Source organism: Euphorbia lathyris, chromosome 2 (genome assembly GCF_963576675.1).
Source record: "Euphorbia lathyris chromosome 2, ddEupLath1.1, whole genome shotgun sequence".
NCBI lineage: Eukaryota > Viridiplantae > Streptophyta > Magnoliopsida > Malpighiales > Euphorbiaceae > Euphorbia > Euphorbia lathyris.
The window spans coordinates 100,461,751-100,480,804 of record NC_088911.1 but is presented as its reverse complement, the minus strand read 5'-3'; the positions used below and the strand labels follow the sequence as shown (position 1 = coordinate 100,480,804).

The window sequence follows — 19,054 nt, the reverse complement described above, 5'->3', positions numbered from 1 at the left end:
TTTATAACATTTATCCTTAAAATGTGTCTAAAATAACATTTCAACAACAATATCACTGAAACAGTTGAAACAACAAAATCTAATGTCATAAGTAATACAATTCACGAAACTTATGAAACAATATCCTATCATGGAAACAATTACAATTAACTAAACAAAAATATCCGAAAATAATAAACACAATTCACCAAAAATCGTACTAAAATATTCAAAATTGATTTATAATAAACCAAAAAATGATAATAAAATATTTTTTGTTCTGATCGCCGCCTAGACTGCCCCTATGCGGTCACAAGGCAGCCCCTAGGCGATCACCAAACAGCCTAAGCGGCAAAAAATCGGTCAGGAGGCCAAGAAGTGTTCAGGGGACTTAGACATGAAAAATTGGAACGACTTTCAATTTTGATCGCTTAAGCCGGGCCTTAGTGGTCCAGGTAGAGGTGGCAATTTCGAGTTGTGTCAAAGTTGTATTATCTCATATATATATTTCATATGGTTATATATGATATAAATGCTAAAATGATTTTTGTATCAGTCAGGTTATCTCTATAAATCATATTTTCGTGTCAGAAATTAACACCCTAGATCCAGGTGGCCCTTTTCTTGATCATTGCTATAAAATAGAAAATAGAAAGAAATAGATATGGTTCAAATTTACATCTACATTTTAGAGAGTGTACATATACCATCATTTACAACATTCTCAACCTGAAGCAATGGTTAAAAAAATTACTGCTTAGAATGTAAAAGAATAAACTGAATCCAAACATCATTTTGAAGAGACAGACGAATGGTAATCACCCTTTAATGATCTCTATAAGGGATAGTTCTCGACTATCAACGGTGTGTTGTAGCTCAACCTTTGGATCCAGGTAAAATTCCTGTTTTGCTGATCTCTATAAGGGATAGTTCTCGACTATCAACGGTGTGTTGTAGCTCAACCTTTGGATCCAGGTAAAATTCCTGTTTTGCGGATTGTTACATGAATACAGATTCTTTCATGTTTATTTGGATTTTAAATTACTCCAAATTAAAAATATTAAGAACAAAATTTTACCATTTCTTACGTTCAGAGTATTATCTACATCTACACGTTAGGAATAAAATTAGAACTTGTCCCAAAATATAAACAAACTTGTAACAGTACTAAAAATCACCAATCTTAGGCGCCAGTCATGAAAATAATCTATAATTCAATTATAAAATTGCAGTACATGTTTTGAAACATATATGGAAGGCACCATATGCTCTATTATGATCGAATTCATCCTTGTTAATCAACAGCCAAATGACAAAATTTGTGATGTAACTATTATCTACAAGAATTCCGTGGTCCATACAGTTTCTTTTTCACCAGTCAGCCTATTCTAGCAAGGAAATATATAAATATATCAAGAGGAAAATTGTAAATATCCCTACTTATTTACAAGAAAAAAGACAACAACTCCGGCTTCGGGGTAAAACGCAAAATGCTCTCACCAAATAGTTCATATAGAGAGGCCACCAAGTGTCCGGCATCCACGTCTTCTTTCCAAGCTTGAGCAAGCACCGGTGATGTTCTTAGTCCTCTTCCACCAAAATCCCTTCCTGACATGTTTTCAGTCGGTAATTGTCGCGACATTGATGATATGCTTGCAGCTCCGACCGCTGAGAGATATCCTCCTGTTGCCCCCTGCATGTCGACTTGCATTGAGTTCATTGGGACTGCACCCATTCCACCGCTATCTGTTGCTATTTTCTTGAGAGGAGGCTGCTGAATTAAGTTATCTGCACTTGCTTTTCGTTTATCTAGATTTATTCACAAGCATGGAAACAAGAGCAGAAAACAGATCAGAAATGCATACTTCATTTTTTCAATGAACCCGGAAAAGTTACTTAACACACAGAATGAGAGTTTAACAGAAGGAAAACACATTACTTAATCCCCAGCCTTTTTGTTCTATTGAAATAATGTTTCAGTAGTTTGTTCTACTGAGTCAGTCATATCATTGTGAACTTAACAGTGAGGGCATTTTCCACAAAGACAACAAAATAATATAACAAGCAATTTCGACTCATTCATATAGAACTTAAAAAAAAAAAAGGGCGGCCCGGTCGCATTACGCGTCCCCGCTGAGCGAGGGTCCGGGGAGGGGTCCCACCACAAGGGTGTATTGGGGGCAAGCCTTCCCTTGCCAAATTAATTGGCAAGAGGCCGCTCCTAAGACTCGAACCCGTGACCTCAGGTCACACGGCAACAACGTTTTACCGTTGCGCCAAGGCTCGCCCTCTATTCATATAGAACTTAATAAAAAAAAAAAAAAAAAGGGCGGCCCGGTCGCATTACACGTCCCCGCTGAGCGAGGGTCCGGGGAGGGGTCCCACCACAAGGGTGTATTGGGGGCAAGCCTTCCCTTGCCAATTTAATTGGCAAGAGGCCGCTCCTAAGACTCGAACCCGTGACCTCAGGTCACACGGCAACAACGTTTTACCGTTGCGCCAAGGCTCGCCCTCTCATATAAAAGAAAAATAAGACATAAGACATAATTTGACATGGAAACATGAGTTTCGATACAAAAAGTGGGCGTACATATATAAATGTTCAGTGCACATGTATCCTCAAAATTTTAAAATTTTATATGCATTATAGGCAACCACCTACCACCAACAGCTGCAAAGAGTTAAGCAACTTCTTCTTTTGTTTTACCAAACATATAATCTGACACTCACAAGCAAGCAAATATCAGAGAGCAAGCAAAACAGGCTAATAATCCCCTAATAAGTTATTAATCTGTTCCTGAACTGAATAACTAGGTCCAGGGAGAGGGACCAATATTCAGGAGATGGAAACTTTGAGGAGGGATACATAAAAAATGCAAGTGATTTAAGCAACTGGTGATTTTCCTAAAATATCACCTGCTAGAATCACAAAAGAAAATAATCAGAAAACATTTACAGCTGGACCATGCACAGGTTGGTCCCTAGTAAATTTCCCCTAAACAAACTTGCCGGAATTGAAAGCAAGGTTCCAGGAAGGCCCAGTGTCAAGCACTATAAAATATTATATAAAAATGCACATTTTATAGATAAAAGAATTATAATGGGAAAAATCACAAAAAGAAGCCATTGGAATTTTCAAACAGTACAAAATGATTATGTATAACACCCTAGTAAGGCGACTAGAAGGAAGTCATACTTGGCACTCTAGTCATAACTCTTCCATTGATCTTCCAGCTGGCACGTGTTGGTGGCATTACAATTCCAGGTAATGATTTGAGCCGATCATACATGCATAGTCCAGCTGCATGCTGAATGATTTTAGACTAGGTTAGACACAGCATAACTACACCAACAGCAGACTCAAATGACATTAAATTTAGCATCAAATTCAAAAAAAAAAAAAAAAAAACACTCACTATCAAGGCACCATAAACTCGCCAAGCTTCATGCCTTTTTATCTCATTCTTTTGCTTCTCAAGAACCATTTCTGGTTCAAGAAGCAGTAAATATGGCTCTAGATTCGGCAGGATAAGAAGACGAACCTGTGCAATGTCAAAATGCACCATATATTTGCATAAATCAAGAAACCAAAGGTTCATATGAAGTGATAGAAAATTCAACATAAACTTGCTGGCAAACTGGCAATATACTAAGCAGAAAGTAAGATTGAATATGTTGCCATATAATGCAGAGAGGGGAGAACAGCTTAAGATAGGAACTTCAGTTCTTTTAATTATTTTTTCCATCTCTTTTCTGCCTAAAAATTCACATATAGAAAATAATAAGCAATGAATGAACAACCTATCTTTGGAAATAATGAATCCACAAATAGAATAATATCCCGCAAACCAAAACTATAATCCCCTCATGGCGAGCAAAAAAATAAATTTACTAATCAATTGTTATGCTAAGGGGGTGGGCAGAGGAAATACCACATTGGAACCTAAAGCTACTAATCCTTGAATAGCACCATAATGTTGAGGCAGTGATTTTACTGGGTCCAAGAATGCATGGAGTAAAGTCCTAGTTACACGTGGCTGCAGATTGTGATAAACATGTCCATATCTGCAGAACAGCAGCTGGTAAGAAGTACATATTATTTTATAGAAAAAAAATATATCAAAGTAATAAACTTTCTCATTCTCTCAAAGATGATTGGGGCCAATTTAATACATTCCATGATAGCTAACAAAATAACATTAAAAAAAAAAAAAGATTAAAGTAATATAGTATCTCATTCTCTCAAAGATGATAGTGGCCAATGTAATACATTCCTTGATGGCTAGCTAGCATAATAATAACATTTGGCCTAATGCCGATACAAACAAATTTATCTCGTGTCATATGTACATGAGTGATAAGCCCGGGAATAACTATAATACACATCATTTCAGATGGAGGGTGAAATTCAAAGAAAACTACAGAACACTTGATCATCATATTGTGCAATTCCAGAAACTCAATCCTTATCTAATTTCACACACTTAGTTATATCATATAAATTGCAGCATCGATCATTCCCTTGTGTCCTTAATTGAAGAGTGCTCAATTCAGAAATAGATACTTCTATTCAAGTTGATCACGCAAAGGCTAAATTTATGTGAAATTTTTGACAAAACAGTAACAAAATTCTTGCCTTTTGCATATTGAAGCAACCAGGTTTGCTGTGAAGTTTCTAAGCTCCCAATGATTGTCAGAAAATCGATTCCCCAACCTTTTAGCAACTAGGCAGGTAATAATAGATGGCATCAATTGATGCAGCTGAAGAAATGAGAGGAAAACTAAATTAGATGGAAGGAAAATCAAGCACTTCACTATTGTATATCAGTTCAGGAAACTCTCAACCACCTAAATGTTAAACAGCATGAGTGAGCACTGAGCACTGAGCACAGGGCATAAAAATAGCAGATACAAAAAACAATGACTTCGATACTTTATTGGATTTTTTATGAATTAACATCTACATCTCGATTCAATAAGTCAATGAACTTACATAAGGTTCTACATGTACGTGTGCATTTTGAAGAAGGCTTCGTGCCACACGCATCAGAGCAAACAGGACAGGAAAATTATTTAAATTTTGTGAAACCTGAGATCATTGTGGGAAGAAAACAAACTACAAGCTCAGGAAAACAAATAAAAATCTTCACCAAAATAGGGTATCTAAAGGTCATGTACACTACCTCATCAGCAATCAAGTATGTGAAGTAAGGAAGTAAAGGATGCAGACCAGAGTCTGTTGCCAAGCTAACTAAAGCTTGTTTGAAGAGTTTAGAATCAGACTTCTTCAGGGTAAGCTCGGTAATTTTGTCAAAGTACAACTGCAAATAAATATATAAATAAAGAAAAGGTTTTTGCCAAGAAAACTCTCATTTTTTAAACGTATGATGAAAAGTGGAGGAAGAAAACAAGGTACATAGCATTTACCTGAAGTTCCCTTGACAATACATGCTTGACAGGTAATTTAACATCAACAGGAAGACTATCTTCCTTAAATTCAGACTTTTTATTATCAGAGGCTGCTGCAAGTGCTGCAACTAAAGCATAATATCAACATAAATTTTTACACCAGAACAAAAAAAATAAAAATAAAAAGAACAACTAATGCCATTTTGCAGATACTAAAAGCGAGCATTGCGACATACCTTCAACTGGAGCATTTTCAGGAATTGCAGGTTGAACACCTTCAATTGCGAGCCAGTGAACTGCAATTGACGTATCAAGAGGAGCTTTTGGTAAAGGCGCCTCAATCACCTAAGAACGTCAAATCCAAGAGCAAATGAAAACAAAAATTATAGGCAAGCGTAACGCTCGCAATTTTAACAAAACTCCCGCATTTTCTTACATCTTTAAACTCGACATCTTTATCGTCAATGTAATACAGATCCTTGTGCCCGGCCGCTCTCTTGAACCGCATCGGATCTCCGGAGGCCAAGCCATACACTGGCTGCAGCAAGAAAGGAAAATAAATAAATAACTAATCACACAAAGCAAGTTCCCCAACCCAAAACAAAATAATAACTGACCTCGACATTTCTTAAGGTCAGAGCGCTATCCACATCTTCTGAAGTCAAAGTAATTCTCCTTGAGTGACGCATACATTTAATAGCCTCCTTCAAAATCCAAAAGCCAAGTTAATTTCAATCTTCAAACTCGTGAAACTGCGATTATCAGTTAACAAACTAATAATGACAGAAAAGCACCTGCATAATCTCTCGAACTCGGTACTCGACATCGGGAGCGAGAGCACCAACTACATCAGGGGACAAACTGGGAATCCCGATGCTCTGCGCAATTACTTCGATTGATTCCTTTGGAATTATGCTCATCTTCTAAGGTTTCGTTACACATAAAACGCAAATTCACTTCAATGCTAACTCTCTAACCGCAAAAATAAATAAAAAATAGAAATTTCCAGTGAGAATCGCAAAAATCAAACGGGAAAAATCACTTGAATTCTGGCATTAGACGTAACAATATAGATATTCAATGGTATGCGTCGTATTTCCTAATTTAAAAAGTTGGAGCTAACTTCAACATTGGAGAGGGTAAATCTGAATCAGATTCATTAATCTAGGGCTTAACTGTAAAATACGGTACGAATTATACCGGCGACGAGATGGACTAGTCTCAGAAGAGGACCGGAGCCTATCGGGCTTACTTAATTTGAGCCTATAAATACTGAGATTAATAAGAATACAGTTACCAAACTTATTGTTCGGGGGTTTGGAGGGGAGGTTAATGGAGTTTAGACTTAAAAAAGATACTAATAGAGGATTAAAATGAAAGTTAAAAATTAACACGGTTTTGGAATTTATTGTGATATCTCTTAATTTATAGAATATAATGCTTGAACTGGCCAATAAACAATCAACAAACGTTTAGAGAGAGGTTAGAATCTAACGTCCCCTTTTTAATGTATGAATCTAAGCTTTATAAGGATTTTAATCTACATCATAGGATTTTAATAAGTTTAAATCTAACAGAGATTTGTCAAATTCACTTGGCCTAGGTGATATTTACTGATTTGAGGAAAGTAGTAAGACTCCAAAGCAGAATGTGTTTCGAAAATAATTGTATACCTTGTGATTTTTGCCAATGAGCTATTTATAGACATCTATATATAATATAAAACAGTAACGATGGAGCTGAGGTGTCACTTCCTCATTTTTTACTGATAAAAAATATAATATATAATATAATATATTAACTTTAGTTATATTATTATATTTATTTATAAAAAGATTATTTTATCCGTACTATATCTAAGAGATCTACAAAATTTAAATTAATCCCTAAAATCTCTCTAATTCTATGCATATCTATATCTAAAAGTTCTACATAATTTAAATTAATCCCTAAAATCTCTCTAAGTCTCTGCATATCTATATCTAAAAGTTCTACATAATTTAAATTAATCCCTAAAATCCCTCTAATTCTCTGCATATCTATATATATAATATAAAACAGTAACGACGGAGCCGAGGTGTCACTTCCTCCTTTTTTACTGATAAAAAATATAATATATTAACTTTAATTATATTATTATATTTATTTATAAAAAGATTATTTTAACCGTACTATATCTAAGAGTTCTACATAATTTAAATTAATCCCTAAAATCTCTCTAATTCTCTGCATATCTATATCTAAAAGTTATACATAATTTAAATTAATCCCTAAAATATCTCTAATTCTCTGCATATCTATATCTAAAAGTTCTACATAATTTAAATTAGTCCCTAAAATCTCTCTAATTCTATGCATATCTATATATATAATATAAAACAGTAACGATGGAGCTGAGGTGTCACTTCCTCCTTTTTTACTGATAAAAAATATAATATATTAACTTTAGTTATATTATTATATTTATTTATAAAAAGATTATTTTATCCGTACTATATCTAAGAGTTCTACAGAATTTAAATTAATCCCTAAAATCTCTCTAATTCTCTGCATATCTATATCTAAACGTTCTACATAATTTAAATTAATCCCTAAAATCTCTCTAATTCTCTGCATATCTATATCTAAAAGTTCTACATAATTTAAATTAGTCCCTAAAATCTCTCTGATTCTCTGCATATCTATATATATATAATATAAAACAGTAACGATGGAGCTGAAGTGTCACTTCCTCCTTTTTTACTGATAAAAAAATATAATATATTAACTTTAGTTATATTATTATATTTATTTATAAAAAGATTATTTTATCCGTACTATATCTAAGAGATCTACATAATTTAAATTAATCCCTAAAATATCTCTAATTCCCTGCATATCTATATCTAAAAGTTCTACATAATTAAAATTACTCCTTAAAATCTCTCTAATTCTCTGCATATCTATATATAATATAAAACAGTAACGATGGAGCTGAGGTGTCACTTCCTCTTTTTTTACTGATAAAAAATATAATATAAAACATAATATATTAACTTTAGTTATATTATTATATTTATTTATAAAAAGATTATTTTATCTGTACTATATCTAAGAGTTCTACAGAATTTAAATTAATCCCTAAAATCTCTTTAATTCTCTGCATATCTATATCTAAAAGTTCTACATAATTTAAATTAATCCCTAAAATCTCTCTAATTTTCTGTATATCTATATCTAAAAGTTCTGCATAATTTAAATTAAACCCTAAAATCCCTCTAATTCTCTGCATATCTATATTCTATATATTATATAATATAAAACAGTAACGATGTAGCTGATGTGTCACTTCCTCCTTTTTTACTAATAAAAAATATAATAAAAAATATAATATATTAACTATAGTTATATTATTATATTTATTTATAAAAAGATTATTTTATCCGTACTATATCTAAGAGTTCTACAGAATTTAAATTAATCTCTAAAATCTCTCTAATTCTCTGCATATCTATATCTAAAAGTTCTACATAATTTAAATTAGTCCCTAAAATCTCTCTATTTCTTTGCATATCTATATATAATATAAAACAGTAACGATGGAGCTGAGGTGTCACTTCCTCCTTTTTTATATCATTAATTGTAATTATTAATTATATTTTTGTTAATATTTATATATTAAGATGAATCCGTGCATCGCACGGGTCAAAAACTAGTTCTTAAATATATATGTACCGGGATACCTTTTCACGTGTATGTGGTTGATTGGTTCATACATCATTCCTTTTTCCCTTTTCCATAAGATATGGCATGTTATTGAGATTAGGAGTATATCTTAGGAATCTGGAATGATTATTGGTCCACGTGTCCGATTAGTTGTGCTTTATGCTAAAGCTTTTGACTGGTAGACATGTCCAAACCCAAGCCTTTTATTTCGTGTGATATTAGATGTCTCCCCTAGTTTTTGTGAAAGCTCTTTAGGGCTTTGCTCTTTAGAAATATAGGTTCGAACATTTAAAAAATCGATCTTTATTATTCACATTACCCTCTGCTCATGTGGCTACGGTTGTTTTAGAAACTGCAATTATTACCCTAGTTTTTTAGAAGATAAAAAAGAATAGGTAATTAATTACATTGATACACTGACTTTTAGTCTTTATCCTCTATATCTGTGGAATAAGTGGGATTTTTGCTATTACACTTTGCTTTATCTTCTTCTCTGCAACTCTTGTAAGTTCTCTGTTATTTCCTTCAATTTTCGCTCATTTCTTTTACTTAGATTTTGTGTTATGGCTCCAAAATCCCGAAAAAAACTCTTCTTATAAGACTAAAAAACCGTCTACTTATTCTCTTGCAAATAAAAGCCTAAAAAATCTCTTGCTAAAGTTAGAAAAGTGAAATTAAAAGTTCATTTTCAGTTTTCAACCTTAACTCGGACCTTTTTAGATGAAACCTTTAATCGATATCTTTAGTTAAGACAAATGACTGGTAGTTTACCTTTAGAAAACGAAAGAGTTACTCATCCCCCAACGAATTCATTAGGTATCTTTACCCAATATCTTCAATGGGAAATGCGATTTCTCTTAGGTTTTTTGTCATGGAACTTCCTGAGGGATATGTGACGGAATTCTATCACTACATGAGACAAAATTCAAAACGAAATTAAACGTTAGGACATCTTGACGTAATGTATTGACATATTTCCATTACAACGTTAGGGCGGAACACAAAGATGGATATAAACGTCAGAATCTTTATTCCATCACAAATCAACATCAAATGAAATTAGATGAAAATCCATCTAAAATCAAAATTGATGACAGATTTCCATCCAAGTATAATAATTTTGATATTTTAATAATAAATAATGCATTTAAATGAATATTCATTTTATAATTTATATATACATATGATAAATAAATATAATTTAAACTAAAATATATTAATGTAAAATATATAAAATCATAATCTAGAATTAGACTAATTAATTAGCTACATAATATTCTAATAATCTAAAAGGTTTTAGATCCTATACAAAATTACTCACTATACAAAATTAGCCTTTAAAAAGTGCACCATGCATACCAAAAAAAATCGAAAAAAAAATATTCGATAGTTCATAAAATAGAAAATTTTAAAAGATTGTGCCTATAATCAAAATCACCACAAGGACCATCAAATATTACCACAAAATTTAAACTAATGAAAATAATGAACAAAAGAAATGATATCAATTATTTTAAAAACATTTATTAACATATGAAAATCATTTTAAAATTACCATAAGGACCATCATTAAACATAACTATATTATATCTTGGCATCAACATAGTTACTCTTTTTGAACTTTGCCCTATAGTATATAACAGAACTATATTTGGAAAGGGTTGTGATAAAATATCCTGTATTGCAAGACTATGTCAATCAAGACTTACTGAAGTTTTAAAGAATTAATGATAAGAAAGCACCCTTGGCAAGCGGATTGCAATTAGAGAGGAACAAAGTAGGGTATACAAGCCCAACTAAGCATTATCTGAAAAATTAAAACAGCTTATACAAATTCTACACTAATTTCAGAGGAAATATTACATATTTGGTATTTGGAGCAGCAACTGCACAAATACTCTTTCCTTTAACCACCATTCTACTACAACCGGTAACTGGTATTGTTTTCTCATATTCGAAAAGGCATGATGAGTGTCGAATTCACCAAAAATAAAATACCTACTCTTGGAACTAGAAAACTGTAGTAAATGTGAAGTAGGGTTGAATCCACAGAGACTGGTCGAATTATAACTTTTTGAAACTAACAATTAAAAGTAAAGAGGGGGGTTTGGTTTGTGGAAAGAATTGAATATAAGATAACAAGTAAAAATTAAATATCAATAATTAAATAAATGAGAAATATGTATGAGAAAAATTCTAGCCAGAGGTTAGGTTCGAGTCTTGAATTGAACAAATTGATCATTGATCACAGAAAATATAAGTTTCAACCCTTCAAATAAATTAGCTAGGGTTATTAAAAAGCATTAACATCCTATCTCTTCTTACCGTTTAGATAATCAGGAAACGTTCACTAATTACCTCTAATCAATCAAACAGTTCTAAACAAGCTTTAGAATTTAATTTGATTGAAAGCATTAAAGTACAAAAGAGATGCTAACTCTACTCAACAATCACACAAGCGGGATTATTTAGAGTATATCAATCATCAATTCATAACATAGGTTAAAAGTTTATCCACAATCAACTATGTTATTTGCTACTTGTATCAGATGATTTAAACGATTACGTATTTAAACATCTAATTAGCAAAACGATTGCAAGTAAATAATTAAATCAAGGATTCAATTAAATCACGCAATATGAATAAGAACAGAATGAAAATCAATTACTTGAAATAGATGAAAAAGATGAATTACAGAATGATCTCACAATTCCATTGTTCAAGACCTAAATCCTCTAGCTAGAAGTTGGAATTTAGTTCACCATGGAAGAGAGAATAAAACGCCAAAGATGACGAAGCTTAAAGAAGAATCGATGTTGCTGGAAGAAAAGATGTCGATGATGAAAGATGACAATCTCTGATTCTCTGTTTGTCTTATAAAACGTAAAATTTCACTCTTCCCACCTTCCACGTTTTTCTAGTTGGAGATGAACTAAATAACTCCCTATAAAAATCTAATAATAAAATCCTATATAGAATTAAACTCCTACTAGAATTCTATATTATAAAATTGTAATAGAATTAAATCCTATAATAATGTTTTAACATATTTAAAACTAATAATAAAAGTTACAAAGAGTAAAAATCTTAAAATAGAAGTCTTATAAGCAAAACCCAACTCCCAAATTCGTACTGGTCCTTACCCATGGGCACGGGTTAGGACGAATCAGCTTTTTAGTGAATAATTTCCTTCTTCAGCATGGCCTAAGCCATGGGCATGGGTTAGGACTTGGCAGATTTCTCCAATTTCACTTTAAGCTCCATAAAATTAACATTTTAATCTCCAATTTGAATTGAATCTCCAAAAACACTTATAAAACACAAAACAAGATAAATAAGCACTAATAAAGTAAAACTAACATTAAACTAAAGAGAATTAAGATATAAATATGTACATAAATATGGACACATCAAGGCACTAGCAAGACAACATGTCCCTATCAGGATAATAAATCACCAAATAATAATCCTGCGAAAAGTAGTGAGCATTATTACCGAGCCATGAACCGTAAAATCCAATAATATAACATCAATAGATATGTCCAAAATCTGGTTAAGAGCCACAATCTTAGCTGGAGGGTGAATAGACTAATTTGCACATCAAAAAACTTGATCAAATAGCTAACAATCTCTTCAAAATTGTTAACTGCAACTATATACAAGGCATTTTTCATGCATTTGTTTGCATAGCCATTAGATCAGTTTCTCCAGCAAGCTTTTTTGCAAATACATGTGTTGAATAGTATGTGAACCATTTTTAGATTCTGAATGAACTTAAAATCTATCCATATTAGTTTTAAAGCCACAAAAACTAAAAAATGAAAAAATCCAAAACTAAATAGAGTAAAAGTGAACTTAAAAGAACAGTAGGATGCATACCAATTTTAGCTATTATTTCTTTCTATGACAAAATCCAAAAATCAATACTTCCTTTTAATTGTCTACTTCTCATTTTGTCCACTTATTTTTATGTTTTCACAGTTTCACGATGGAATGAAGATGTCTAGATCTTTCGCGAAGACATTTAGGATGAACTGCTGCTCGAAATCACCGGCTTTCGAGTTGAATGCAGAGCCACTTGGAACAGAACCATTTCCAGTTTTGTCTTCAGACACAACTGGGATCTTAAAGGCTGCTCATTCCATGTCCTTCTCGAGTTCATCTTCCTGACGTAGAATGGTTCAGAGTTAAAACACATAGTAGTGAGCTATTCCAACATCCTTGAAAAAAATTATCCGTATTTTGAGGAACGAAAGAATTGGACCTTCACAAGGCTGAAAACAAAAACTTTATTGCTAAATCAGTTTCCAATTCAGTTGCGTTAGCAAAAGTATTACATTCCACAATAATATCTTGCATTCATATTGTGCCTCGGTAATTAATTAGTATTAATTAGTCTCATTTATCTTTCTTATGTTGGCATTATGATCTTAATTCGATTTCTAAGCTTAAATAAACACATATGGTTATGCAGTTTCTTCTTAAAATTCTACTGAAAATGCATCCTAATCTACAGCTAAAGCTGATTACATTAGGATTGCATTTGAGATCTTTCACCTTTTTTTAAAGGATAAGGTTGGGAGCTTGAATCTTGATATGAATAAGGCTTACAATAAAGTTGAATGAACTTTTATAAGGCTATCCTGGTTAAACTAGCATGAGGTGTTTGATACCATGAGGTCGTATTCCTCATAATGCTAGCTTTTCCACATTTTTCCAATTTGGTATGGTTTTAAAAATGAGTATCGTTTTATGGAACAAATGTGACAGCTTATTGGTCTAAGATCTTTGTGTTGAAACACCTTTCCACAAGATTTTGATTTGACAAAATCATCCATGATTAAGAGACAATTAAATTTAAGTGCTTTATTTTAATTGTACTAATCCGTTTGTTCAATGTTGAGTATAAATATAAATAAAGATAAATATAAAGAGTAAGACAGGAAGATGTCAGCATAGAAGCCTAAAGTATCAAGCTGAGTGGAATCAAACTTAGCATCAAAAGACAAAGACATACACGCCCACAACAAATGTTTCACGAAGATGAGCTGACTAAAAATATACTCAGCTTGGAAATTGCCGATGACAATGATTTACGCAGTAGAAGCTGAGTAATTCTTCAGGACAGCATGAAAAAGTCGTTTGCCAAAAGACAATGATTACCGCCCCTCTGCACCAATAATTGAATCCTTGGAAAATACACAGAAGACACATTCCGAGATGTATGGGTCAATGGATTATTGGTAAAGGACAACTGACACAAAAAGACAAGCCAGACGCAAGAAGACAAGCCTGACGTCTGAAGGAATGCAGAGGAAGGGAATGGCCGGAACAGTTTGAAGCTGACCAGAATCTGTCCCCTAAAAGAGTCGTTTTAACATTAACGGCTACATCATTTCAAAATGATCCATCACAGATTTTCCTATTTAAGGACAATCAAACTTCTTGGACCATTGCCGAATCACAAGAAGAAAAATACAAGAGAGAAAAGATACAAAAGCACTTAGATACAAAAAGAGATCTTACACCCATCTTCTATTCCTTGTGTAAATGCTAGAGTGATTACTTGTAATCTTCTAAAGTGTTCTTTATTTGAAAAGGAACAAGTGTTTATCAATTGTAAAATTGAGAGTGTAGTGCTGAGTGTTTGGTTGTAAACATTCAGTGGTAGAGAAATCTAGGTGTTGGGTTGTAGCACTTAGTAGGAGTTAAGTAGACGAATAGAGGAAGGTACTCTTGCATATTCAACTGCCTTGTAATTGGTTTGTGCTCTACCTTTAAAGAGCTCAGTATTGGATTCTAAAAGCTCGGAGGACTCTGGGGACTGGATGTAGGTAGAGAGGCCGACCCAGGATAAGTGATACTGAGTAATCTCTAAACTCTCTCTCAATATATATATGTGCATGTGTTATGTGTGAAGTTTACTCAACATATAAAATTGTTTAAAGTTGACTCTGAGTAATTTCAAGTGCTAAGTTAGAAGCTGACCTCCAAGAGTGTCAATATCTAACTTATAAACAAAACATCTTTAGTCAATATCCGGCCAAAGCTGTCTTATAGCATATCTGGCCAAGCTGACCAAAAGCTGAGTTGACAAACTCGCAAAATAACTAAGTCAGCATACAATAAAGCTAAAAAGTTATATTAGTTCCTAACCCCCCCCCCCCCTTTGTAACTAATCACATGGGACCAACAAGTGGTATCAGAGCCTAAGCTCACTACTCAAAGATATAACTATCTTGAGCGGATCCCATAAATGGGTGAGAACAGCACTCGTTTCCTTCCAGGGAACCAAACAACACAGATACTCCCTGAGGGATTATCAATCACTAGACCTCCCCTATTCTTTGGATCTAATTATACATTCTGGAAGAATAGGATGAAAAACTTTATTCAAGCCACAAACATGAGTGCATGGCTTGCAATTGTTCAAGGTCCACATGTGCCATATAAAACTATTAACAATGAGAAAATTGTTAAGAGCGAAGCTGAGTGGACAAAGGATGACCTCGAAAAATTACAAAATAATGCTTCGGCTATAAACATGCTTCACTGTGCTTTAGATGCTGCAGAATACAATAAGATTTCAGGTTGTGAGTCAGCACAGGAGATTTGGAAAAAGCTTGAGGTGACCTATGAAGGCACCAGTAAGGTTAAGGAGTCCAAAGTCAATCAGCATATGAGACTCTACGAGTTGTTCGAGATGAACGAAAACGAAGACATCTCAGAAATGAATTCAAGGTTCACCAACATCATAAATGAGCTCAAAAGACTTGGAAAGAACTTCACTGAAGAGGAACAGGTGAAGAAAATCCTGAGAAGTCTACCTAAGAGCTGGCAAGCAAAGAAAACAGTTGTAGAAGAAGCTCAGGACTTGACTACCTACAAATATGATGAGCTGATCGGATCTCTGCTGACCCATGAGATCTCTATGAAAAATTTTGAAGCTAAAGAAAAGTCTGAAGATAAGAAACAGAAATCACTAGTGATGAAAGCCGACTCAACAGAAGCTGAGTCAACTGATGATAAGGAAATGGCTATGTTCACTAGAAAGATGAAGAAACTGTTCAGAAGAAATGACAGAAACAGCAAAAGGCCATATAAGAAAGGTGATAGGTATAAGGCTGAGTCTAGTGACAAATATAAGAAGGACATCTCCAAGTCTGTCACATGTTTTGAGTGCCACCAAACTGGGCACATCAAGTCAAGCTGCCCAAACCTAAAAAGAGATAAGAAGGGAAACAAGAAGGCAATGGTAGCAACATGGAGTGACAGTGACGTGTCAACATCATCCGAAACTGTGCAAAATGAAACTGCCAATATATGCTTCATGGCAGATGATGGAGCTGACCAATCTCAATCTGAGCAAGATGGCCTCTCTGATGAAACTGACCAGGAGGAACACAACAATGAGGTAACATCCTTACTTTTACTTCGAAATGAAATGGTAAATGCCTTGAGTGATTTATATGCACTAACTAAAAAGTGCAACAAGAAAATCAAATCACTCAGCAGGTGGTGTGACGAGATTGAAGAGGTCAAGCTAAGTGACCTCCGATATCTTCTCCAGGACAACTCAGATTTACATACCAACATGCAAATAATTCATAAGCTTGTCACGGAGGTTCAATCTGAGTCAAAGAAACTTAGAAAGGATGTTACAATCTTACAGAGTCAAACAAAAGGCTCAAAAAGAAATAAATCCCATACTGAGTACGCAAGTACTAGTCAGCATAAGCAATTCACTCAATGTGAATGTTGTGGAAAAAGGGGGCACACAAAAGAAGTGTGTTGGCATAACAAGCGAGTTGTCCAATGTGACTTCTGCGGAAGAAAAGGACATTCCACAAAGGTATGTTGGCATGCTCAGCACAACAATGCTGACCGCACTCAGTACAACCCCCAAAGGGTAAAATTTTGTGACTTTTGTGGTAAGCCAGGCCACACTATAAAAGTATGTCGTCACAAATTAAAGTATGATTTTGCACCTGTTTACACTAATAAGAAAGGACCCAAAAAGAATTGGGTACCTAAAAATGAATAGTTTAAAATGCAGGTTAGCTTGACATGCGTAGAGAAGTCAAAGCTATGGTATATAGACAGCGGATGCTCAAGACACATGACAGGTGATGAAACACAATTCATCACACTAGAATTTAAACGAGGTGGAAGTGTAAGCTTTGGAGACAATAAGAAGGGTAAGATAGTCGGCTCAGATACTATCGGAGGTAACCCAACTATTGAGTCTGTCTCCTTAGTCAAAGGTCTCAAATACAACCTACTGAGTGTAGCTCAGCTTTGCATGAGCGGCAGAAAGGTTGTATTCGAAGATACTAAGTGTCAAATACTCGAAGGGAACACAAATGAATTGATTTTAACTGCCCCTCGTGTAGATAATGTTTACATGCTAAATTTAGAAAAACAGTTTTCCAAAAACATATACTTAGTGTCTAAAGAGGATAACTCCTAGCTATGGCATAGAAGACTTGGGCATGTCAGCATGGATCTTCTTGCCAAATTAGCTAGAAAGCAATTAGTTGAGGGATTACCCAAATTAAAATTTGAGAAAGATCAATTATGTAAAGCTTGTCAGCAAGGGAAACAAACCAAAAAGTCATTTCAAAGTAAAAATATTGTCTCAACCAAGAGACCATTGGAATTACTACACTTGGATCTTTTCGGACCTATCCAGCCACTCAGCTTGGGAGGTAAGAAATTTTCCTTGGTCATTGTAGATGATTTCTCTCGGTACACTTGGATTATCTTGCTGAGTAGCAAGGATGAAACTTTTGAGATGTTTACTATACTTATTAGAAAGCTTGAAATTGACAAAAACCTAAAAGTAGCTCATATTAGAAGCGACAATGGTGGAGAATTCAAAAACCAACAGTTTGATGAATTCTGTGAAACCAGTGGTATTGACCACAATTTCTTCGCTCCTAGAACACCTCAACAGAACGGGGTTGTTGAAAGGAAGAACAGAACAATTGTCGAAATCGCTAGAACCATGCTGAGTGAAAATAGGCTTCCAAAGTACTTCTGGGGTGAAGCTGTCCACACAGCATGCTATATACTGAATAGGGCTCTAGTAAGACCTATACTTAAGAAAACCCCATATGAACTTTGGAAAGGACGAAAGCCCAACATTGGTTACTTTCGTGCTTTTGGGTGTAAATGTTTCATACTCAATACAAAGGACAATCTTGCAAAATTTGATGCTAAAGCTGATGAAGCGATCTTCTTAGGGTACTCAACAAACAGTAAAGCATATAGAGTCTATAATAAACGAACTCAGATTGTAGAAGAGTCTGTTCATGTTGAGTTTGATGAAGCTGACCCAACAGGAAAGACAACTCAGCTCACTGAAGATGAACCAAGCTCAGCTTCCGCTGACCAGAATGGAGCCTCTGAATCATCAATACAAGGGCTGACCAAAGGTAAGCAAGAAGTTGAAATAACATTTACCGACCAATATATCCCTGTAGAGATTGTAGAAACACCTATTCCAAACGACTCAACATTGCCTAAAGAAATAAAAATCCCAAGAGGACATTCAGAAAAGTCCATTCTTGACGCTGCTGACAACAAGCTGATGACCAGAGATCAGCTCAGGAAATACCTCAGCAATGTTGCATTCGTCTCAATACATGAACCAAAAAACTTTGCTGATGCTGAGCACGATGAATATTGGATCAATGCCATGCAAGAAGAACTTGACCAATTCACCAGAAATGAGGTATGGGATTTAGTGCCTAAACCTAGGAATCAAAAGCCTATAGGAACTAAGTGGGTTTTTAGAAACAAACTAGATGAGCATGGAAATGTTAAAGAAATTCAATATGATGGACTGCAAACCCATATCAACCCCTATGAGTACTGATACTGTCCTATGCAAAGATGAGAAAAGTAAGTCAGCAGATACTAAACTCTATCGAGGTATGATAGGTTCGTTACTTTATC

The 19,054-nt window shown here is 34.1% G+C and overlaps 1 protein-coding gene across 2 annotated transcripts; it reads right to left on the bottom strand.

The window, feature by feature from the left end:
• Positions 1-1,173: 1,173 nt before the first annotated feature.
• On the bottom strand, positions 1,174-6,633 carry LOC136219140 (transcription initiation factor TFIID subunit 6-like). Of its 2 annotated transcripts, none has more exons than XM_066006404.1 (12): positions 6,183-6,633; positions 6,006-6,092; positions 5,825-5,926; positions 5,625-5,733; positions 5,407-5,516; positions 5,163-5,300; positions 4,973-5,068; positions 4,616-4,740; positions 3,912-4,044; positions 3,396-3,521; positions 3,176-3,287; positions 1,174-1,788 (listed from the first exon to the last, which is right to left on the bottom strand). In XM_066006404.1, the coding sequence occupies exons 1-12, from the start codon at positions 6,306-6,308 to the stop codon at positions 1,424-1,426; spliced, it is 1,629 nt and encodes a 542-aa protein (XP_065862476.1). In that variant the 5' UTR covers positions 6,309-6,633; the 3' UTR covers positions 1,174-1,423. The 2 variants fall into 2 exon arrangements, with proteins under 2 accessions (XP_065862476.1, XP_065862477.1); XM_066006405.1 differs by having other exon boundaries at positions 5,407-5,510.
• Positions 6,634-19,054: the final 12,421 nt, after the last annotated feature.

Coding starts and splice junctions, on each gene's coding strand:
- LOC136219140 (XM_066006404.1), bottom strand. CDS start 6,308: ATGAGCATAATTCCAAAGGAATCAATCGAAGTAATTGCGCAGAGCATC. Junction 4,045..4,615: donor GTTGCTTCAATATGCAAAAG/GCAAGAATTTTG, acceptor GCTGTTCTGCAG/ATATGGACATGTTTATCACA. Junction 3,522..3,911: donor TAGCTTTAGGTTCCAATGTG/GTATTTCCTCTG, acceptor GACATTGCACAG/GTTCGTCTTCTTATCCTGCC.